Source organism: Crinia signifera, chromosome 4 (genome assembly GCF_055691185.1).
Source record: "Crinia signifera chromosome 4, ASM5569118v1, whole genome shotgun sequence".
Classification (NCBI taxonomy): domain Eukaryota; kingdom Metazoa; phylum Chordata; class Amphibia; order Anura; family Myobatrachidae; genus Crinia; species Crinia signifera.
Window position 1 is genome coordinate 103,267,322 of NC_139220.1, and position 23,950 is coordinate 103,291,271.

Sequence of the window (23,950 nt, forward strand, 5' to 3'; positions counted from 1 at the left end):
CAGTAATGTCAGAAAAGTGTTTGAAAGGGGCAGTTGGTCCATACACCTGGAAGAGTTCTTGACTGGAAACCAGTCGGTCACTTACACGTTAATCCTATTATTCGTTTTATGTATTCAAATGGTAACCAGGGTCACCAGGTTTATAGGCATACATTGTAATTGGTATTATTTGTGTTGTTACTGAACCATTTGTCAGCATCGCTGCAGGGGTTTCCATATTTAACCAAGATTTAAGTTTTTATTAGTATTTTTACATCTGGACATGGCACACCAGGTCTTGTGCGAATATTCTAGCACCAGGCATCTGTTTTTGCATCTTTTCAGCAAAAATGTGTCTAAAGGTGCATACACACGGAATGATGGAGGAAGCGTTCCGGAGGACTTCGCCAAAGATTGGTCTATTGGTGTTTATATGTCATCCTTATGTGGTGATGGACAGGATTTGCTTCTGTTTGTCCACATATTTTATGTTTGCAAGCCACCAACACTTTTTTTTTTTTTTTTTTTCAGTGTTGGTGGCTTGCAAGTACAATGATCATAAATAATTTGAATTGGTCCTGGACCACCAACTCAGAGCACCCCTGCAAGTGCTCTTTGGCACCCCGGGGTGCCACAGGACACAGATTGGGAATCACTGGTCTATGATCTTCCTGCATGCAGGAAAGATCATAGTCCATCGTCAAAGATCGGCGGGTATGCGCATCGTTAAATATTCAGGGAACGATTGGTGGTTTCTATCAGGAATGCGCACCTTGTCCTTTAAATCACTCCGTGTGTACAAGGGCTTAAATCTCAACTTGATGTCATTAGGATGCACAAGGAGATACTGCTGGTTTAAATTAATATGACACTTTTATATCGGTTTGACTGAGTCTACCCCCCCCCCCCCCCGTCCACTACTGCGACATCTCTGAGGGGAGAAGTCGCAGCCGATCCCCCTTTGAGCCGCCCAGGAAGGTCCTCGTGGCCGTATTGCATGTGATTATATCGATCCCATTTACCGCTGCGAAATCTGATGGATCATTGGTGCAGCAGTGACTATCTCCGACTCCAATCCAATGTGGGCCTTCAGTTACACATAAGCATTACAAATTAATCTGGTGCGTCTTATTCACATTGCAAAAAATACACATTTTCATCAAGAAAGTCATGGACCGCACCAGGGGCTAGCAGAGTTATACTGGACCTGGAAGTTCACTTGTCCCAGGCTTCTTTTATAAAGAAGTGTTAATACAGTACTACTGACCAATCTGCAATAGGGAGCGATTTTTAATCAACTAAAAAAAAATTTTGTGGGCCTTATGTTGTCTCCTGACCGTTCTGCAGCTGTTGAACTGGGATAGTCTGTAACATTGCATACAGTAACATTGGAAGTAGATGGATAGTAAAGGGTGGATACAAAAAAATTATGAATGCTACCTTTTCGTAAGAACCATAAGTGATGCTGTTTTTGTAGCAAAACTTGTGAACATTTTATTGTTTCCTTAATTTAATTTTGTTGTGGTGTCTGAGGTATGCTGGATGACTGAAGGTCCCAGAAGATCTATGAACATACATACATGGTCAAGTTTATCTGCTGTACATACTGGAAAGCTTTAGAAGCCACAAGTATGTGTTTAAAATGTTTTAGAATGCTGTATAATGTTATAAGGTTAACTTTGACATGTGAATATGAGGGGAAAACCCACCCCCCTTAAAAAAAAAAAGAAGCTTACAGTTTAGCTCAAGAACAACAAAATGACATAGACAACACACAAACATTCCTCAGGGAGCATAGAACTACAGGAGCAGCGGCTTTTTTTTTTTTTTTTTTTTTTTAATGTTCTAGACCTTCTTAACTAAGCATGCAGCATAAACGTTAGCATAATGATTGCGTTTTTCTGTGCCAGGTGTGGAAAGTGCAGCTGTATAGAATGTAGGCATACTGCCCATCCAGTTCTTGCAGAACATAACCCCCCCACCATATAATATAAATGTGAGAGCTTTATAAACAATCTGTCTGATCCCAATATGGGATTTTACACTTTGTGTTTGCATGAAATTTTCGCTCCCCATAGTATCTGCAAACAAAATTGTGCAGATCAGGTATTAGAATGATCTGCAGGTTGGGGGGAGGAATTGGGAACATTTTGGTTCTGTTACCAGGGTCTACATGCTACTGCTATAGGCAACTTGCATCCCCCACAAACTTTTTGTGTGTAATTGGATTTCCTCACGGTGGGACTATACTGGCCACTAAAAATACTCATAGAACACACACAACCCTTCTGGGATGCGGTATAACAGTCCCTGGTGCTTTAGCAGTCACCTTGTCCTGACTGCTGCAGCTATCACAGGAGGAGCAGTTCTGCAGAGACATGTGTAGAGGACACTGGTAGTGAAGCCTAAAGGTGCCCACACACTACAGTGATTTTTGGGTCGATCTTCTATGGATTGACTGATTTTATCGGCCGATTTTACAGCAAATCATTCACAATTTCAAATGATCACGATCCGATGTCTGCTCCAGCAGATCATTAGCTGTATCTTCTGATCTACCCTGCTGCAGGGAAGATCAGAAGATGCAGCTAACGATCGCAGGACTCAGGTATTGGGATGCCTTGGCGTATTTGGGTGTTCGCTCATTGGGGAGTTGGGGTAAATTTGGACGCTTGGTATCAGAGTGGTCAGGTATATGGGAGTTGGAGCATTCAGGCACATTTTGGGTGGTTGGGTATTTGGAAGTTGGAGCATTTAGGCACGTTTGGGGTGGTCGGGTATTTAGGAGTTTGAGCATTCAGGCACGTTTGGACACTTGGCCTGGTATTTGGAAGTGCTCCCATACACTGCCCAGGTGTATGGGAGCACTCGGGTCGCGTCTTTAACTGTTCGGGTGCATGGGAGTGTTTGGGCTGTCGGGTATTTGAGAGTTGAGGTGTTCGGGAGAGCTCAGATAATGGGGTGCTCGGGCACGTTTGGGTGTTTTGGCTCCCAGGCAATCGGGGGGTGCAGCAGCGCTAGGTGTGGTGTGTGTGTGTGTAGATGACACACCCCTACTTGTCAGTGGCATGCATGGAAATCTTCCGGGGGAGCCGGAGCCTGATCTCAGCCCAGAGAATTACTGACGGGTACAAGCAATAAGCCTAAAATTTAACCAGAAAATTAACTATTGTAATGGGGATCTAACATGTAGACCTTACACTATAACGGGTCTTAAAAAGGTTGAACTTGATGGACGTAAGTATTTTTTTCAACTTAAACTACTATTACCCCTTTCAGACGTACTTCAAAATCCTGGATTTTTGCAGATGAATGCCCAGGATTTTGATATGTCTGAAAGTTTTTCTAGGGTCTTTCTTTCCAGGTTGGTGACCCGGTTTAAGTGTGGCTGCTTTGGCCTGGGAATTTGGTCTCTGGCTGCTTGAAAACTGTTTTAATTGGCCAGGTAGGGCCACATGATGCCTGCTGATATCATCAGTGATAGCAGAGAGGGACAGGAGGAACACAGGACACGGTGCAGAGAAGTGTGCCAGTGCCAGAGGGTATAGAGTGAAGAGCCTTGTTTACAATATATATGTTAAAGTAAAGACTTTCACAAATGTTTTATTACTTGAATAAAAAAAACTTTTATTCTTTGAATAAAAAGTGTTTGAAAAGGAAAACTATGGTATTTTTATTGGCATATGATACATGAAATGTAAATTATTTACAATTGTAAAGCTCACCCAGTCTATTTAGGGCTGTCCCCACATATGCATGACCTCATTGTGTGCCTGAAAACTGTCCACTTTTGATAACTGCCTTCAAAACTAGAAAAAAAACATCTTATGTCTGAAATGGGACAACTCAGGAATTTCCCAGGTCTGTGAAGTAGTGTGAAAGGGTGTCTCGATCAAAAACCCGGGATTTTGCCGGAGAGAAAATCCAGAGTCTGAGCAGGGAAATTCCCGGGTTGTATGTCTGAAAGGGGTATATATAACTTATGTAGATGACCAGTTCTCCATGGGGGCTTCTATTTGTGCTTTCATTGTAATAGCAATTTCACATAGTGTTTTTTTTATTTATTTTTTAGGTTTTATTATATTGCAGTTATATGTAACACTATTTTTTCCGAGAGTATATGCTGGTCCAGACTGAGCCAGCTGCGATAAGGTATCTATATGTGGGTATTCTTGTACATTCCTTGCTTGTTTTAAAGTAGGGCAGGCAGGCAGTGTAGTGCTCAGTAGAGGAAGCTTATTGAAAGTGTGCTTTTTACTTGTTGTGAGATAGGGTGTGGTGTAACAGGTTGACCTCAAAATGTCCATATGCAAAATTTTGACTCTGGAAAAAGGCAGATTTATGAGTTTTTCACTTTTTTTTCACTTTTTTCACCCGGGACCTTAATTAATGTACAGTGTCCCCTCACATGGCTCTATTTACTCTCCATGCCTTTGGGCCAGGAACCTCACACCACTGTGCAATTGACCGTAACCACCCACGTGGACTCTGATTGGGAAAGTATGAAAATGTCAACCTTTTGATCATCTGAACACATGTATGTTGACTACTAGATACCTGTAACCTAATGCTGATGGATCGAAGGTTAAGTGAACTTCAATGACTGAGGAAACCGAGCATAAATTTGTTGGTGGGAATCCCCATACTTTGAACAATGAATGCTACCATTTTCTTGGCTCTGTGGCAGAATAAATATAACACAGCAACTTAAGGCTCCATCCACAGGTCCGATTCTGACGTATGGGGCTGATATATTGGTTAAAATTGAGCCAGCTTGGAGGTGTTTGACATCAGGTCCAATCAAATCCATGTTCTCATACGCATGGGATTGGATCCTGTAGTTCAGTGGTTCCCAACCCTGGTCCTCAAGTACCCCCAACAGTGCATGTTTTGCGGTCTCCACACAGAATCACAAGTGCTATAATTAGCTCCACCTGCAGATCTTTTAAAATGTGCCTGAATAATGAGTGCACCTGCCAGGTGACCTGGAAAACATGCACTGTTGGGGGTACTTGAGGACCAGGGTTGGGAACCACTGCTGTAGTTCATAAGTGCAGCAGGTATGATTTAGCAGAAATGGATTATTAGCAGCACATCATGGGTGCTATTTTAGCACCTGCAATGTAGTGCATCCGATTACCCTTGAATTTTCCTGGCAGCTCCCCAGGAGTAGTTCTACCGGCGATAAATTGCATGCAAAAAATAGCACATTAATGGGCTTACTTTATCATTCAATATTTGCAGCTAAATCTCTGAAAACATCCGAGTGTGTGTAGGAGGGACTGCAGCAGGAATATCAAAATCAGGCAGCAACGCTTTGCATCCCTGGGCTAGCGCCATTTTGAGATGAGATCCTTATTATTTGAACTAGAGATATGCAGGTTCTTCTGATTTACTCTGATTTCAAAGCAGGATCTTATTGGCTATCAACTGTCATGTGATTTGGGATAGCCAATAAGATCCTGCTTTGTAATCAGAGTAAATCAGATTCAGAACCTGCACATCTCTGATTTGAACTTGTTCGGTTATTATGCTCTATATTAATTTTTAAGGGAGTTTAAGGTAAACTGTGTTAATTATTATGCCTTTTTTTTGTATAGGGTTTAAGAAAGAGGGTGAATGTTTGATCCCTACAAAGGGGAAAGTTTGTCACAACTTGGAGAGATAAAATATTTGTTGAAATGTTTGCTACTCTTTTGTTATAGGCTTTGTTTGAAAAAGTTACAAAATGATTGTTTGATACTTTCTCTCTGAAAGCACTAATAAATATCCCACTGACTAGAGAGAAAAAATGTAATGCATATACACCAATTAATTACCTACAAAAAAACAGCCCCTATGAAACCATGAATTGCGTAGTCTGCTGTTTCCATACGTAGTACACAGAAAAAGCTGGTTCCACAATAAAATGGAAGGACCTGGTATGTATTTTTACTTTAATTCTGCCTTTGCCTAGCCCCATCATTAAAAATTGTATTGTTAGCAACAATTCGGTATGTCAGAGTTTATCTGTCTTTTGAGCTGTATCTGATTCTTCATACAGGCGTATCACTGCGTCTGGATAGAGAGAGATGTGTCTGCCTGTGTCGGGTTCTAGGGCAGGCAGTACACCGAGCTGCTGCTGTATATTACTCCCTAGCACTACTGCTGCTATTTTCATTTCTATTGTTGACTTGACCTGAAATGGAGGGTTTTGAAATTTGAAAGCTTTCTCCCTCCCGCCTGATTTTGTTGCCATCTGACATGACGTCTGGCACGTAGGCTACGCCCACTGTCCCCATGAGCCAATGATCTGCCGCCTCCTGGAGTCTCCTCCCGTTTCAGGAAGCTCCATGGTAACGGAGGGTACGGGTCCAATACACCGAGTGTGCCCGGGACGGAAGGACTGCAGGACTGTGCGGCCGCTGCCAGGTGACCCTGCGGGCACGGTGAGTGCATCGGCGAAGCGGCAACACGGGCCCTGCCGGAGTGGGTGTGTGACCCATAGGCGTGTCCAGGGGCGGGGCCACGTCCAGTCGCTCGGTGTCAGTTACATTGTGTGTACTGTGTACTAGAAGAACGGGAGTTGGACCGCGGCAGGGTGACACCGAGAGCGCCCACAACAGCCCGGACAAGCAGCCCCCTGGACCGGGTGGAGAGTGATCTGCGCGGCGAAGATTTTCCGGGACTCGTCCTAAGCAGCACAACAAACTGGGCAGGCCACAGCCCTTCACTGACACCCACAGAGTTACCCGGGCCCAAGCTGCCAGATACCCGGCCATGGAGCAACTGCCCAGCAACCTCCAGGTGCTGCTCCAAGCAGCCGAGTACGTGGAGCGAAGAGAGCGGGGTAAGGACCAGGAATCCTCAAATCAGTGTCTCATCATCTGTTCCCCCTCCCCCCTTGTGTATGTGTATGTGTACTCCCCAGCAGAAGGGGGAGGGGATCAGATGGTAGTGACACAGTATATAACCATATCCTCTGCTTATGGTTATGATCATTTCCTTATACATACAGGTATATGGTCTATGCACCCACTATCTCTCCCATACATCTGTGTTCCTCCTGCAACAGCCCTTGTTTCTGTGTCCATACAGGTTTGTGCCCGCTGCAGCCACCTTCTCAATATTGGTGTGTGCTGTGCTATGCCACTCGCTCTCATATAGGTGTGCCCTGTACAGACTCACTCTTTCTGGTACCCATGCAGGTGCCCTGTACAGCTGCCCTCATTCCCGTGCCCATGCAGGTGTGCGCCCCACGCAGCCACCCTGGCTCCCGTGCCCATGCAGGTGTGCGCCCCATGCAGCCGCCCTGGCTCCCGTGCCCATGCAGGTGTGCGCCCCACGGAGCCACCCTGAGTCCCGTGCCCATGCAGGTGTGTGCCCCACGCAGCCACCCTGGCTCCCGTGCCATTGCAGGTGTGTGCTCCATGCAGCCACCCTGGCTCCTGTGCCCATGCAGTTGTGTGCCCCACGCAGCCACCCTGGCTCCCGTGCCCATGCAGTTGTGTGCCCCATGCAGCCACCCTGGCTCCTGTGCCCATGCAGGTGTGTGCCCCACGCAGCCACCCTGGCTCCCGTGCCCATGCAGGTGTGTGCCCCACGCAGCCGCCCTGGCTCCCGTGCCCTGTGCAGCTGCCCTCATTCCCGTGTCCATGCAGGTGGGTGCCTCATGCAGCCACCCTGGCTCCCGTGCCCATGCAGGTGAGTGCCCCACGCAGCCACCCTGGCTCCCGTGCCCATGCAGGTGTGCCCTGTACAGCTGCCCTTATTCCTGCTCCCATGTAGTTGTGTGCCCCACGCAGCCACCCTGGCTCCCGTGCCCACGCAGCCGCCCTGGCTCCCGTGCCCATGCAGGTGTGTGCCCCACGCAGCCGCCCTGGCTCGTGTGCCCTGTACAGTTGCCCTCATTCCCGTGTCCATGCAGGTGGGTGCCTCATGCAGCCACTCTGGCTCGTGTGCCCCCAACGCAGCCACCTTGGCTCCCATGCAGGTGAGTGCCCCATGCAGCCACCCTGGCTCCCGTGCCCATGCAGGTGTGCCCTGTACAGCTGCCCTCATTCCCTCTCCCATGTAGTTATGTGCCTCACGCAGCCACCCTGGCTCCCGTGCCCATGCAGTTGTGTGCCCCACGCAGCCACCCTGGCTCCCGTGCCCATGCAGGTGTGTGCCCCACGCAGCCACCCTGGCTCCCGTGCCCATGCAGGTGTGTGCCCCACGCAGCCACCCTGGCTCCCGTGCCCATGCAGGTGTGTGCCCCACGCAGCCACCCTGGCTCCCGTGCCCATGCAGGTGTGTGCCCCACGTAGCCACCCTGGCTCCCGTGCCCATGCAGTTGTGTGCCCCACGTAGCCACCCTGGCTCCCGTGCCCATGCAGGTGTGTGCCCCACGCAGCCACCCTGGCTCCCGTGCCCATGCAGGTGTGTGCCCCACGCAGCCACCCTGGCTCCCGTGCCCATGCAGGTGTGTACCCCACGCAGCCACCCTGGCTCCCGTGCCCATGCAGGTGTGTGCCCCACGCAGCCACCCTGGCTCCCGTGCCCATGCAGGTGTGTGCCCCACGTAGCCACCCTGGCTCCCGTGCCCATGCAGTTGTGTGCCCCACGTAGCCACCCTGGCTCCCGTGCCCATGCAGGTGTGTGCCCCACGCAGCCACCCTGGCTCCCGTGCCCATGCAGGTGTGTGCCCCACGCAGCCACCCTGGCTCCCGTGCCCATGCAGGTGTGTACCCCACGCAGCCACCCTGGCTCCCGTGCCCATGCAGGTGTGTGGCCCACGCAGCCGTCCTGGCACATGTAGATGTGCCTTTTACATCTGCCCTCATTCCCGTACTTATATAGTTGTGTGCCTCACGCAGCCACCCTGGCTCCCATGCAGGTGTGTGCCCCACGCAGCCACCCTGGCTCCTGTACCCATGTGGATGTGCCCTGTACAACTGCCCTCATTCCCGTACTTATGTAGTTGTGTGCCTCACGCAGCCACCCTGGCTCCCATGCTGGTGTGTGCTCCACGCAGCCACCCTGGCTCCTGTACCCATGTGGATGTGCAATGTACAGCTGCCCTCATTCCCGTACTTATGTAGTTGTGTGCCTCATGCAGCCACCCTGGCTCCCATGCAGGTGTGTGCCCCACGCAACCACCTGGCTCCTGTGCCCATACAGCCATCCTTGCCACTGTCCCCATGCAGGTGGTCCTGTGCCCATATAGGGTGTGTCCATTGTGCAACCACCCTAAATTCTGTACTCAAACAGGCGTGTGCCCTTTTTCAGCCACCCTTTCTCCATTACCATACAGCTGTGTACCCTGTGCAACTACCCTCACTCATGTACCCTTCGCCAGGGCTAATAGACATAGTGTTCCTGGGCAACATCTGTTGTCTTGTTTTATGTCTGCTCTTCTCACTTGGTGTACCAATTATGAACTTTTCCAGTATCATCAAAACTGTCACTCTGTTCACCCTCTGGCCATTGTGCTGGTAGCAGTCATATGTTTCCACTGTCTACAGGCTCAGTTGTAATTATTACTCTTGCTATTTAGTTCAGACCAGCCCCTTTTGCTGCTTACAAAGAAATGTGTTCAATACACGTAAACCTAGCATTTGCTTTTCCTTTTTCTATTCTTCTTTCCCCAACCTGCTGGGTCCCTGCTGATCACTGTCACATGGGCAGCTGGGGCATAGTAATGAAAAGTGGTGCAAAGGAACAAGTTGCTTATAGCAACCAATCTATAGCAACCAACTTGCGGGGCGAGTATTCTGCGTCCGCTCGCCACGCTTCGGGCTAGGCTCGCTGCGCTTGCCACACTATCTAAAATCAACTCCACAAATCGCATAACTCTTGTATAGTAATAATACTGTTAGACCTTCAATGTATGGTTCCATTTTATTTGTCAACTTCCTCTTTTTATTCCCCCCCCCCCCCCCCCCTCCCCTATAAACAAACAAACATTATTTGACTGAGATGTTCTTCAATTATATGGATGTGTGATCCAATTAATTAAGGCCACATGCTGTATTTGGAAAAAGGAACATGTGTTGACCTGTTATAAGAACTTGTTCCTCTGGCCATAAAAATCATTATGTACAATGAAAATATGCCATAAATGTTAATGTACAGTTTTGACATCTACATGTAACTTACTTTCTTTGCAGAAGCAGAACATGGTTATGCTTCCATATTGCCTTGTGATCCCACCACTCCCGGGAGGAGAAAACGACAGAGAACCAACAGCAATCCTGACAGTGTTAGGTGAGAACTGGATCTTTTGTCTATCCATTCTACAGGCAAGGGTGTAGACCCCAGGGGTGGCCAAGCCGGTCCTCAAGATCTACCAACGGTGTATGTTTTCCAGGCAACCTGTGGATCTATAGTAGGAATGAATGCAGCATGTTTTAAAATGTGATCGTTAGTAATGACTACAGCTGTGCAGCAACTAGGTAACCTGGAAAACATGGACGGTTGTTAGATCTCGAGGACCGGTTTGGCCTCCCCTGGTGTAGACACTACTATAGATGCAGGGATTACAGCAGCTATTGGGCCCAGAGTCCTTCCTTGTCAAAGATACATTTGTTTTCACAATTGGGGCCCTACAAACTTTTGCCTTGGGACATATACAGGTTGAGTATCCCGTATCCAAAATGCTCGGGACCAGGAGAATTTTGGATAACGGATTATTCCGTATTTTGGAATATTTTAATATTTCAATTATGTATTTTGAAGTATCTTGCATTTATGCTGTATAAACACATGAAATGCACACAAATATATTTTATTTGTTCAAAAAACAAGGTTTTAAAACATGAAACCAAATTTTGTGAATTTTGTGTTCTATCTCAGATATTGAATTTGAATGCCTAGCAATCATTTTCTTGTACATATATAGTGCCAGTTACATATCATGTCCTCAGTAATGCTGTTAAAAAATGTCCCTAGTGAGTTTTTCGTAAAAAAAAATATTTTTTCCCACTTTCTGGAATGTATGGTTTTTGGAATAATTCGGATAAGGGATATTCGGATACGGGATACTCAACCTGTGTGTGTATATATGTGTGTGTGTGTATATATGTGTGTGTGTGTATGTATATGTGTATATATATATATATATATATATATATATATATATATATATATATATATATATATATATATATATATATATATATATATATATATATATATATATATATATATATATATACACACACACACACACACACACACACACACACACACACACACACACACACACACACACACACACACACACACACACACACACACACACACACACACACACACACACACACACACACTTGGGGGTTTGACTCTGTATTGTGCTATATGTTAAATGCAGCACCACCAAAATTCCTCCTGTTAGTGAGGCAAAGCAAACAAATACAACAAAGAAAATAATTGGGGTGTGCAATCTAATATATAAAATCTACCACCCAGTTGATATTAAATACAAATCAGAAATACATTCTGGAGATCATTTCCATGTGTCTAATGTTGGATGTATTCGCAATAATTATGCACAGTTCGTTTATGATGAATAATCTTTTTATTGCAAGAAATACCCGACGCGTTTTGTCAAAACGACTTCATCAGGGGTAAAACCAATCTGAGATCGTATGAATAGTGATCAAAGCATGAAACTTTGCTGATCAATGTGTTTTTAAGTTCCACACTATCTAAAACCTCATTATGGTATTTTGGATATGGTCAACCAATTTAGGATAATTCTGATTGTGTGCTATAAGTAATCTTCTAAGTTCAATTACCAGCTTAGATCAGGACACTCTCTAAGTAGCTGCTCCCTCATCCAACACTCTGGAATGCCATTCCAGACCATTAGACTCGGCTACATATTGTTCAGGTCTGCGTGTTATACTTACATTATGCCAGGAGTGAGAAGGGACGCCCCTCGTGGGCTTGACAGGTATCCGCGGGGCTCGCCACGCTTCAGGCTCGGTGGCTCGCTACGCTCGCCACACTTTATATTCTCAACTCCACGCCGACGTGGATAGTAGGGGAATGAAAAGGTCGGAGGACGCGCACCGCCGCCCCTCGCGGGCTCGCTGTGCTCGCCATATTGGGCCTTTTCCTATGTTAAATGCACTCATTTTCAATGTTAAAATATTTTAACATTGAACCCTATGGACGAATCGGGTCCATCGCATAGGCTTCAATGTTAAAATATTTTAACATTGAAGCCTATGGAGAAATCGGGGGCATCGCGTCGGACGCGCATAGGCTTCAATGTTAAAATATTTGGTACTTGTTTCCTAGCACGGCCACACCGATTAAGATCGGGGTGGTCGTGCTGAAAAAAATCGGGTCGATCGCATCGCATGCGATTTGGTCGCATGCGATGCGACCGACCGATTTTTGACCCGATTTTTTACATTGAATCCAATGTAAATTGGGTCCCTGGGACCCAATTTTACATTGTATTCAATGAAAAAAATTCCCAACCCCCCCCAAATTGAAGCGCGTAAACAGCAGCCCACGATAGACGCATACCCGAAGCGTGGCGAGCGCAGCGAGCCCGCAAGGGGCGGCGGTACGCGTCCTCCGACCTTTTCATGCCCTACTATCCACTAGGGCGTGGAGTGAGAATAGAATAGTGTGGCGAGCGCAGCGAGCCACCGAGCCCGAAGCGTGGCGAGCGCAGCGAGCCCCGCGAGGGGACGCGGATACCTTCACAGGTAAACGCGTCCCTTCGCGGGCTTCACAGGTGTCCGCGTCGCCACGGACACCTGTGAAGCCCGCAAGGGGACGCGTATTACTGTGAAGGTATCCGCGTCCCCTCGCGGGGCTCGCTGCGCTCGCCACGCTTCGGGCTCGGTGGCTCGCTGCGCTCGCCACACTATTCTATTCTCACTCCACGCCCTAGTGGATAGTAGGGCATGAAAAGGTCGGAGGATGCGTACCGCCGCCCCTCGCGGGCTCGCTGCGCTCGCCACGCTTCGGGTTGGCGTCTATCGTGGGGCGACGACGGGGACATCTATAATGTGAAATGGGTCATATGGACCCATTTCACATTTTTTGACATTTTTACACCATTTCAATGTTAACATTTTTTTTAACATTGAATCCTATGCAAAAATCGGGGGCATCGCGTCGCATCGCGTCGGGACCAATGTTAATGGTCCCGACCGACGCGATGCCCCCGATATTTTACCTTTCCCGACAAGATTTCAATGTTAAAATATTTTTTAACATTGAAGTCTATGAAAATATCGGGGGCATCGCGTCGGTCGCGTCGGGACCAATGTTAATGGTCCCGACCGACGCGATGCCACCGATATTTTATCCTAGCCGGCAAAATGGACCTGATTTCAAAAGAAATCGGGTCCATCGTGGGTAATCGTGTCCCTTAAGTAAGGGACACGATTACTCACGATTGTGGCCGTGCTAGGAAACAAGTACCAAATATTTTAACATTGAAGCCTATGGGGAAATCGCGGGCATGGTGTGCCTTAAAGTTAAGGCACACGATGCCCGCGATTGTGGCCGTGCTAGGAAACAAGTACCAAATTGTTTACAATGATGGAACTGAATTTGTGGGAATTGGCAAACTATGAGAATGAAGCATTAAGTAGTGCGGGAGGCAGACCAGACAGATTAGCGTCTCCTCTCTGATGTAATCATAGATTTGTAGGATTGACCTTCTTACACTGTTTCTGGTTCATAAGCTTTTGTTTGCTTTTGTACCTACAGATCTGTCCACAATGAACTAGAAAAACATCGGTGAGTATTTTTTTTTTTTTTTGTGCTGAAATTCTATAATGTAATATAGTGTTGCATTAATGATTGCACAAACTACTTCGAAAGTGAGAGTCCCTCACATAGTAGCGTAATTCCGAGCAATGGAGTGACAAGTGTCCAGTGGTTCAGCCTTTAGAATTCATGAAAGATTTTTTTTTTCTTTTGAAATCTTTTGATTGATTGATCTTTTGATTTCACCAGGTCGAGTAATTCGTTTTTCCAAACTATGTATAAGTGTCGCAACTAATAGTTTCAGTACAAAGTTGCACCAGCATTCAGATCTCATCCCATGCACAACACTAGTTAAATCAGCTGGGCTGCAGCACCAACCAAAACCTGTAGGGGTGATCCAGCCAGCACATATAAACATACATGTAAAGTTGTAATGTAAGACACTGTATGCCTTCACTTTTGGATCAGCAGCCGCCACAGGACACTCTTGTACTGCGCTCAGCATGCCTATTATCAATAAGCCTGCTCCCCAACTCCCATTGGCTAATTTACAGCAGTTATGGGGGTGGGATTATTAATGATCGACAGGCTGAGTGCTGTAAGCATATGTGGCGGCATATCTTACATGTAACTTTACATGTATGTTTGATTTGGGTTGCGGTCACTAGATCGACATGGAAATCGTCAACATTAGTTTTTTGTGTTTTTTTTCATGCTTTACTATCCAAGTAGGCACAGAGTGAGAATATAATAGTCTGCCAAGCGTAGCGAGGCACCATGCCCGAAGCATGGCAAGCGAATAGGTGCACTTCTACTGTGTCCATGTCGATTTAAGTCAACAGACACCCATACAAAATGTGAAAAACTCCTGTTGAGCTAATGCTTGTGCCGATCCTATGGCCCATACCCATTTATATGTACTGACTGGCTCCCCTCTGCAGTCTTTGGTCAACGCAAAAATGGAGCATAAAGCAAGTTCAGCCAATGGTGCTTAAATGTAGTTTCTGGTGAAAACATTGGGACAATGGCCCTTATTCAGATCTGATCGCAGTACAAATATGTTCTCAAAATGGGCAAAACCATGTGCACTGCAGGTGGGGCAGAGGTAATGTGCAGAGAGATACATTTGGGTGGGGTGTGTTGAAACTGAAATCTAAATTGCAGTGTAAAAATAATGCAGCCAGTATTTACCCTGCGCAGAAACAAAATAACTCTTACAAATCTAACTCTCTAGATACATATTACATCTGTCCATTTTGAGCACAAATTTGTACTGCGATCAGATCTGAATAAGGGCCTCTTAGCAGCTCAACCCCTTCAGTGGTACTCCCGAGACTTTTCCGGGGTTTGCTCCAGTGTACAGACTGGCAAACCTGGAAAAGTCTCGGGAGTGCCACTGCCTGCGCTCGCTTCCTCTGGGCAGCGCCGCTGAGCGCTGAGATCAGCACCGCACTCAGCTTTGGCGGCTGCCCTGCCTCCCTCCCCCCTGCTGTGTGCGGCGTGACCTTGTAACGTCGCTCCGTACATAGCCGGGTTGTTGGGGGTAGGGCCAGGCAGCGGCTGATATACAGACTGCAGCGCCGCTGCCCAGCCCCAGGGACACAGTGTTTTTTTTTGTTTTTTTTAGGGAGCGCTCCCCACAAAAAAAACTCCCCACAAAAAAACGGTACTTGTTTCTTATCACGGCCACAATCGCGGGCATCGTGTGCCTTAACTTTAAGGCACACAATGCCCATGATGCCCGCGATTTCCTTTGAAAAAAGCAGTACTCGGGTACATCGCGTCGGTCGTGTGCCAAGGCACACGACGCGATGCCCACGATTTCCCCATAGGCTTCAATGTTAAAATATTTTAACATTGAAGCCTATGCGCGCCCGACGCGATGCCCCCGATTTCTCCATAGGCTTCAATGTTAAAATATTTAACATTGAAGCCTATGCGATGGACCCGATTTGTCCATAGGCTTCAATGTTAAATTATTTTAACATTGAAACTGAGTCCATTTAACATAGTAAAAAATGGGAAAAGGCCGAATAAGGGCCATTTCTCATTACCTATTGCCCCGTCATGTGTGTAAAAAATAATGGCCCCCCATTGTGGCCGCCAACCCCACGATTAACGCGAACCCGAAGCGTGGCGAGCGGCGGCGGTGCGCGTCCTCCGACCTTTTCATTCCCCTACTATCCACGTCGGCCTGGAGTTGAGAATAGATTAGTGTGGCGAGCGCTGTGAGCCACCGAGCCCGAAGCGTGGCGAGCGCACGCTGATACCTGTGAAGCCCGCGAGGGGACGCAGGGATCTGTGAAGGTATCAGCGTCCGCTCGCCACGCTTCGGGCTCGGTGGCTCGCTGCGCTCGCCACACTAATTTATTCTCCACGCCGACGTGGATAGTAGGGGAATGAAAAGGTCGGAGGAGGCGCACCGCCGCCCCTCGCGGGCTCGCTGCGCTCGCCACGCTTCGGGTTCGCGTCAATCGTGGGGGTGGCGGCCACAATGGGGGGCCATTATTTTTTACACACATGACGGGGCCATACCCAATGAGAAATGGCCCATATTGGCCCTTTTACCATTTTTTTACTATGTTAAATGGACTCAGTTTCAATGTTAAAAAAATTTAACATTGAAGCCTATGGACACGATGTACCCGATTTCTCCATAAGCTTCAATGTTAAATTATTTTAACATTGAAGCCTATGGAGAAATCGGGTACATCGCGTCGTGTGCGTTTTGGTATGCACCCGACGCGACCGACACGATTTTTTCCGACACGACCACCACGATAGAAATCGTGGTGGCCGTGCTAGGAAACAAGTACCAAAAAAACACATCTGAAGGGGTTAATAAATGTGCAAATAGATAAATATCAGTAATTTGTATATTGTAATTCACAGGCTATTATAATTTTGGATTGCTGCTTTTATATGCAGTATAATCTAATTATCCTATGTATACTTGCAGGAGAGCGCAGCTGCGGAGGTGTTTGGAACAGTTAAAGCAGCAGGTCCCTCTGAGTGTGGACACCTCTCGTCACACAACTCTCAGCCTCCTGCACAGAGCCAAGCAGCACATCAAAGTGAGTCCAGATTCTTGGGCAGCCACATGAAGCAGCCATTCTAATGTACAGCATAGCACTGCAATAACATTGTTATATCGGACTTGAGATTACTATCCATGATCACAGACCTATCTAGTTTATACGCAGCAACATTTCTGTAGGTGTGTAAAAGCGAGTGTCAGATCTCATTTCTGAACAGTTAATGCTGGAAGTTTACCTATTCCTACGGCGTTCTAGACTCTCAGGTCCTTAGATTTAGCAGTGGACAATTGGCCACTCATATGCATCTAGTTATATACTAAAAGCAATTGCCAAACAGATAAACCTTACCAGTACATTAACCCCTGACATGCTTCCTAGACTATGCAGCTACTACTACAGCAGTGGTTCCCAAACACAAATCCTCAAGGCAACTAAAAAATCCAGATTTTAGGGATATCCCTGCTTGTGCATGGATGGTATAATCAAACTGAGGTACCAATTAAGTCACCTGTGCTTAAGCATTGATATCCTTAAAACCTGTACTGTTGGGAGTGCTTTGAGGACAATGTTAGGGAACAGTTTTACTACACTTTAGACTCACTACTAAAGTGCAGGACAGTCTTCATAATCTCACTCCCACCACCTTCCCTTTTCCAATGATCAAACTACCTGGCATCTCTCCTTACTATAAAACACACCTCTATCCCAACCTTGTTCCTGGTGCTGTGCCCAACACACTGTATAGTGTGTCAGGCTGGGAGAGGAGTTACAGTATAGCCGGAATCCTCACTGCAAACTGCACAAAGCAGCAGTTTGAACCACTAACGAAACAATGCATGGAATGGTGTATTTATTTGTTTCGTAACTCCATGCAATAAAGCATTACAGTAGCTCCTATGGCCTGAGGATTCTATAGAGCACAGGTTCTCAAAGTCTGTCCTCAGGACCCTACATCTGGGGTAGCCAACTCCAGTCCTTGAGAGCTACCAACAGTGCATGTTTTCCAGATCTCCTCACAGAATCACAAGTGAAGTAATTAGCACCACATGTGTATCATTTAAAATGTGTTTGCGAGTAATGAGTGCACCTGTGCAGCAGCTAGGTTGTCTAGAAAATGTGAACTGTTGGTAGTTCTCGAGGACTGGAGTTGGCTACCACTGATTTACACAGTGCATGTGTTGCTGGTCTCCTCAAAGAATTAAGTAAAATAAATAGCTCCACCTGTGGATCTTTTAAAATGTGTCAGTTTGTATTGAGTGCACCTGTCGGGTGACCTGCAAAACGTGAACTCTGTGGGATCCTGAGGACCGAGTTTGAGAACCATTGCTATAGAGTATTGACTTAGAGATATGGCTGCATCCAACTGAGTGCTTTGAATGTAGCCTGATGCATCTTACCATTACAAGCAATGATGTTGCAAGAACAAATATCCTCTCTGAACGCTGTGGTTTTCAGTCTGTACAACTGCAACAGCCACAAACACACACACATACATACTCCATTGGGTCCTGTATATGTGTGTGTGTGTGTGTGTGTATATGTATATGTATATATATATATATATATATATATATAACACACACACACATTGCCATGCCCCTTGACTTTATTTTTATTATGTACATGTTATCAAAGTGCACCAACCAAATGAACAAACTTACCTGTGTACCTGAGAAATATATAATGTGGACACTTATGACTCAATGGAATATACCAAGGCTCTGGAACACCATACCCTAGAGTTTTTACCTGTTAATTTCACATGTGGGACACAGGGAAGTAATCGTTTTGATTATCATAGCTGTAATTAATTTGAAAGAGAGAGATATTAATAGAGATCTGTAGAGACAAATAGCTTTTTCAAATAAATTACAGCTATGATAATCAAAATGGTTATTTCCCTGACAGCCATATGTGAAATTAAAAATGACTGGCCTGCGAGCATTAAGTAAAAGGTAATTTTGGTACTGTGTATGAGCAAGGACATTTTATGTGCAGTACTTCATTTGTATGTTCTCCCCAGGCTTGTGTGGCTTTCTTTGGGGTGTTTTGGGTTTCTCCAATATACTGTACACTCAAAAGCAATTTCAATAGGTAAAGTAGGGGTGCCGGACAGTCGGGATCCCGACAGTCATTACTCCGACATCGGGGTCCTGACAGCCACTGGCTATTCTCTCTCGTGGGGGTCCACAACCCCCATGGAGGGAGAATAGAATAGGTGGCGAGCTTAGCAAGCCACCGTGCCCGCGAGCACTGCGAGCCCGCAAGGGGCTTTGTTGCGCTTGCCCCGCTGTCTGAGTCCGGCCAGTCGGGATTCCGACTGTATAGCGAGGGGCCTTACACTGCACTCCCAATGTAATGAGAGGTGCTACTTGTGCCACATATAAAGAGAGGCAGGTACACTATTCAAACATTACTAACTAGAAGTGTAATACACTTTGCAATATTTTTATTGTTACATAATCTTGGTTATGGGTTTACCCACAACGTACATGTAACCTCATAGGGTAAGTCCCTAACATTCTAATGGTGCAAGTCTGGTGTATGAGAAATCCCAAAACCATGCTAGACAAACCACATTCTACACTAGTGTGATGCCCTTGGGTGAAGTGTTAAGCTGGACGTACACTAGTACGATCTTGACGGATCGGGCCAAGAAATTGGGTAAAGTGTGAAATCATGTATTTTATCTCCAGTGCTGCAGGATCCAAGAAATCTTGAGTGCAGCACTTGTGATCCCATGTCCTGTATGCAAAATATTGTATACAAAAGGACTGCATACTATATATTGCATGTGTTTCTGCTCCCCGGGAAGGTTCTGTGCGCTTCAAGGGGATTGGCTGCAGTAGTGTATGAAGCCTTTAAACGGTGTTTGGTAGCTCAGAACCGAGAACACTTTAGCTGACAGCTCTGTATGTGTGCGCACTTGCTGAGTGATCTAGCATTGCGCTGATGGTTCTGTACACTTGCTATGTGTGTAGGCCCCATTAGAATGTTAAGGATTTACCAAATGAAGTAAACTGGATGTGGCAGGTAAGCCTGCAACCCTGGTCAAGATTATTATTTAAAAAAAAAAATGTTTGAATAGAGCACCTCCATCTTTTTCCCCTGATAGAATTGCCCTAGTGTGTGTGTGTCAGAGAGGGTATGTAGATTGATATCCAATGTGGTATCCAATGTGGTATGAAGTTATGTGAATTATTATATTCTTTGTAAAGCACAGGTACTAAATAAATATATTTCAGTAAGGTCTATGGCTCGTAACATTAGCATTACTCATTGCAGAAGCTAGAGGATCAAGAGCTGCGAGCAAAGAATCTAAAGGAAAAACTAAGAACAGAGCAACAGAAGCTCCGGCAAAGACTAAAACAACTTCTACCTTCTAATAGCACTGAACGGATAAGAGCTGACAGCTTGGACTCCTCAACCCTGTCATCTGAAAGATCGGATTCTGATCAAGGTGCGTAAAAACCAATCCTATGCATTTTGACCCTCCACTATGGAACAACAAAATAAGTGTTTTTTTTTTTTTCCCTTTTGCAGAAGATTTGGAGATAGATGTGGAGGGGGTGATCCTGAGTGGAAATGAAGGGGACCTGTTCGTGTCTTTTAGTGCTGGTATGGAGCACAGTTACTCAACTCCGGCTCATGCTTGGCTATGACAGCAGCAAGCACAGACAGACTTGTACAGCAATAACACAAGGCAGCGCTTTATCAGGGTTCCTAGGTAGCAAATATCAAAGTACTATAGAGCAGCAACCGTTACATGTTCTCTGGGTGAAGGCATGGTCCATTGTTCCCATAACGTTCTCCTGTGATAACGGGCACTCAATGTGGTGGGGATATGAGACTGTAACCAATGAACACTAGATAGCCCCTCTTAGATTTCACAATATAGCTCATTTGTAGTTCAGTGGTCAGGTAGATACAATACACATGGAAAGCTGTACTGCAGAGATTCCATGGGACCCGGCTGCTTCTATAGAAAGTTTCTCTCAGCGCTGACCTTATATTTACTGGAACATTGCATCTGATGCCCTTAATGCAGCACTAGGAGAGAAGTAACCAGCAATTCACAAGAGTGGTGCCATTGTGATCACATAACTTATTGTACATATGTAACTGCTGGCACGCCTCCTGCTGCGTCTCTGTGCACTGGTTGCACAGAGTGCTCTTGGACACATGGAAAGAAGCACTTAGCTATGTGAAGGAACACCCTGTAAGCATTTGTTTATTTTTAGATTCCTAATAAAGATGAGGACTTATGTGAAGAAAGCACACTGTGGGGTTCTCCAACTTCCACCTACTACATGGAATGTGATTCACCCACTTTTTAGCTAAAGCATTTATTTCCATTAAAAAAAAAACACCAACTACCATCTCTGGGAGGTGATTTAATGTTTACAGAACTAATGTTCCCCAATGTTACCTGCACTTGCTGAGGAAAAGAAGCACCATGATCAGGCCTGCCTGAGCTGCTGTTCCATTGATCCTGCACCTTTCGCTCCAAGGACAATGAAAGGCACTATTGGGGATTGGACATGACATGGTATACCCCCCCCGTAAGAACAGGTGCAGCCTACCTACATTCCTGAACCCAGCCAACATTTGTAATCTAGAAGTGTTTTTTCTTGGGAAAGAGGAGAAACCTTCAAAACCTTTTTTTTTTTTTCCCCCTTTTAAATATTTTAACCTCTATTTTAGTAAATGTGTTGTTCAGTAAGATTGCATGTATTTTTATTTGTATTTTAAATATATAGAAAAACTTATTATTTCCAAGAATTATTATAATACTGCAGATGAAATCAAACATTTCAAGTTCTAAGGAAAATGGGTATTTTAAAAATCAAAGATGTGTAGGTTGCAAGTAATTTAGTTCCAAAGCTCCGTTACCAACATGTCATGGTGTGAGGAGACTATGGTTTAGGAACAAGGGCAATGTTTTCAGATTGCGGAATCTGTGCTAAATGGAATTTATTCCCAAAATGCCATTTACTAGACTGTAGCTATACATCCACCTATTGGCCATTTATATCCTGTTGTGGCTAAAAGCAGGTTCAGATGCTCCCTCCACAATAACTACTACAGTCTGAAGCTGCCACAAAGCGAACCCATGGATATGTGGCAGGCAAGTATCACTTTCATCATGGTAGTAATCTATATAATATGCCAGATATTCCCAAACATGGTCCTCCAGGAACACCAATGGTCCAGGTTATAAATATATCCATGGTTCAGCACAGATGGTTAAATCAAATGTACTGAGGCACCAATTAAGTCCTATGTAGCCAGGCATGGCTATAATGATAACCTGGACCATTACAGTTCCTTTTGTATGGTGTCTGGGAACTTCTGTACTCTGCACTTTATTGGAGAAACTTTAATCTACGTTTGCAGGAGATAATCTGGTTCATTGTGCTTTACACATGAATATATTTTATCATCTACTCGTGCCAATTCAAACCCTAGGTTTATTACTGGTTGACACACCAAAATAGAAGTCAGATAGACCAGTGACTCCCAAACTCAGCCCTCGCACAACCATATTTTCGAGGTCTCACAGAATCGCAAATGACAATTAGCGCCATCTGTTGATCTTTTAGATGTTAGTGATTAATGAGTGCAGCTGCCAGGTGCCCTGGAAAACATGAACTGTTGGGGTTATTTGAGGACAGTGTTTAGTGGAGCCTACACATGGCAAGATGTGTGCTAGGTGCAATTTGAACTTTAAACACTGTACTATTTGAACTACATAGGATTTTGTCAAGACTAGAATATGTAAAGTACATATTCTATCACATGTCTGCATATTATTTTGCCTTGTGATATGGACTACACAGAAGCATGCATCACAAGGCAAAATAAACACGGTGCAATTTGAGCTTGGCACAAACTAAAAAGTTTAAACCGCATGCGAGAATTGCACCGTGTGGGGGTACTTTAGGAACCATTGCGATAGTATTGAGAGCATGGTCTATGCCATGCTGGATTTTCACATCACAAAAATGTTTATTTTGTCACTGCTGATATTGTAATACAAGATTTAAAAAAAATTTTTTTTTTATAAGCATCATGAAATACTAAGATACAGCAGATATGTATGAAGAAAGGAGGGCTATAAACTACAGTAGAAAAAGTGGTGGTTATTTTAGTATGCTTGTTAATTTAAACTACACAAGGTTACTTCACACTTACTACATGTGTAATAAGTATCGTATAATCAATATGATTTCTAACACTAATGACAGTGGCTTAAACCAGTAGTTCTCAACCTCGGTCCTCAAGTACCCCTAAGGCTGGTTTCACACACTCTGGCTCCTGCTGGATGGTGAAATCCCACACGGCCAGGGAGCCGTGCCGCGCACACATTAGTTGTGAACGGACACTATTGTGTCCATTCACACGGGATGGCCACGGCACGGTTGCAGCCGGATCCCGCCACTGGAAGGGATGGCTGCCGGGCTGTGGCCATCCCCTCCATGATAAACTACTGTGTGCTGCACGGCTTCCTTGCCGTACGGGTTTTCGCCGCCCGGCAGGAGCCGGAGCGTGTGAAATAGCCATAACTGTTCATGTTTTCCAGGTCAATCCACAGGTGTACTTATTAGTCACTGACATTTAAAAAAAAAAATCACAGATGGAGCTAAATATTTCACTTGCAATTCTGTGAAGAGACCTGGTAAACGTGCACTGTTGGTGGTTCTTTGAGAACCATTAGCTTAAACCAAGGGTGGCCAAACCTGTCCTCAAGATCTACCAACGGTGCATGTTTTCCAGGCAACCTGTGGATCTATAGTAGGAATGAATGCAGCTGGTTTGAAAATGTGATAGTTAGTAAAGACTGTAGCTGTGCTCCAGCTAGGTAACCTGGAAAACGTGGACCGTTGGTAGATCTCGAGGACCGGTTTGGCTACCCCTGGCTTAAACCATACATAGTATAGGTAATGTGCGTATAAGCCACCCATTAATAAAAATCCTCCTATACTCAGTTTTTTTTTAATAGAAAATCACCTCCATGAACACTAACCTTCCCTACATAATTTGCAGATTATATATAACACCGTTGTCATTGACAAGATGCCTCCAATTACCACACTCCTTGCCCATCTGCTATATAGCAGTAGTCTGTAATCTGAATATAAAATTGCTCTGATTGGCTGTGAGGTGGGTTTCCCTATTCCCACTTATCTTTAGATGACATTAGTAATAAAAAACTGCCCAAATCTTCACTA

General features: G+C 45.4%; 1 protein-coding gene across 1 annotated transcript; it reads left to right on the top strand.

The window, feature by feature from the left end:
• The first annotated feature begins 6,286 nt into the window (after positions 1–6,286).
• MXD3 (MAX dimerization protein 3) lies at positions 6,287–21,487 on the top strand. The gene is made up of 6 exons (XM_083182107.1): positions 6,287–6,808; positions 10,110–10,206; positions 13,681–13,710; positions 16,640–16,754; positions 20,004–20,178; positions 20,262–21,487. The coding sequence occupies exons 1-6, from the start codon at positions 6,739–6,741 to the stop codon at positions 20,378–20,380; spliced, it is 606 nt and encodes a 201-aa protein (XP_083038233.1). The 5' UTR covers positions 6,287–6,738; the 3' UTR covers positions 20,381–21,487.
• Positions 21,488–23,950: the final 2,463 nt, after the last annotated feature.

What these genes read in the sequence shown, in the direction of transcription:
- MXD3 (XM_083182107.1), top strand. Translation starts at nt 6,739, where the DNA reads ATGGAGCAACTGCCCAGCAACCTCCAGGTGCTGCTCCAAGCAGCCGAG. An exon ending in AGCAATCCTGACAGTGTTAG is followed by an intron (nt 10,207 to 13,680) that starts GTGAGAACTGGA and finishes TTGTACCTACAG; the next exon opens with ATCTGTCCACAATGAACTAG. An exon ending in GAGCCAAGCAGCACATCAAA is followed by an intron (nt 16,755 to 20,003) that starts GTGAGTCCAGAT and finishes TACTCATTGCAG; the next exon opens with AAGCTAGAGGATCAAGAGCT.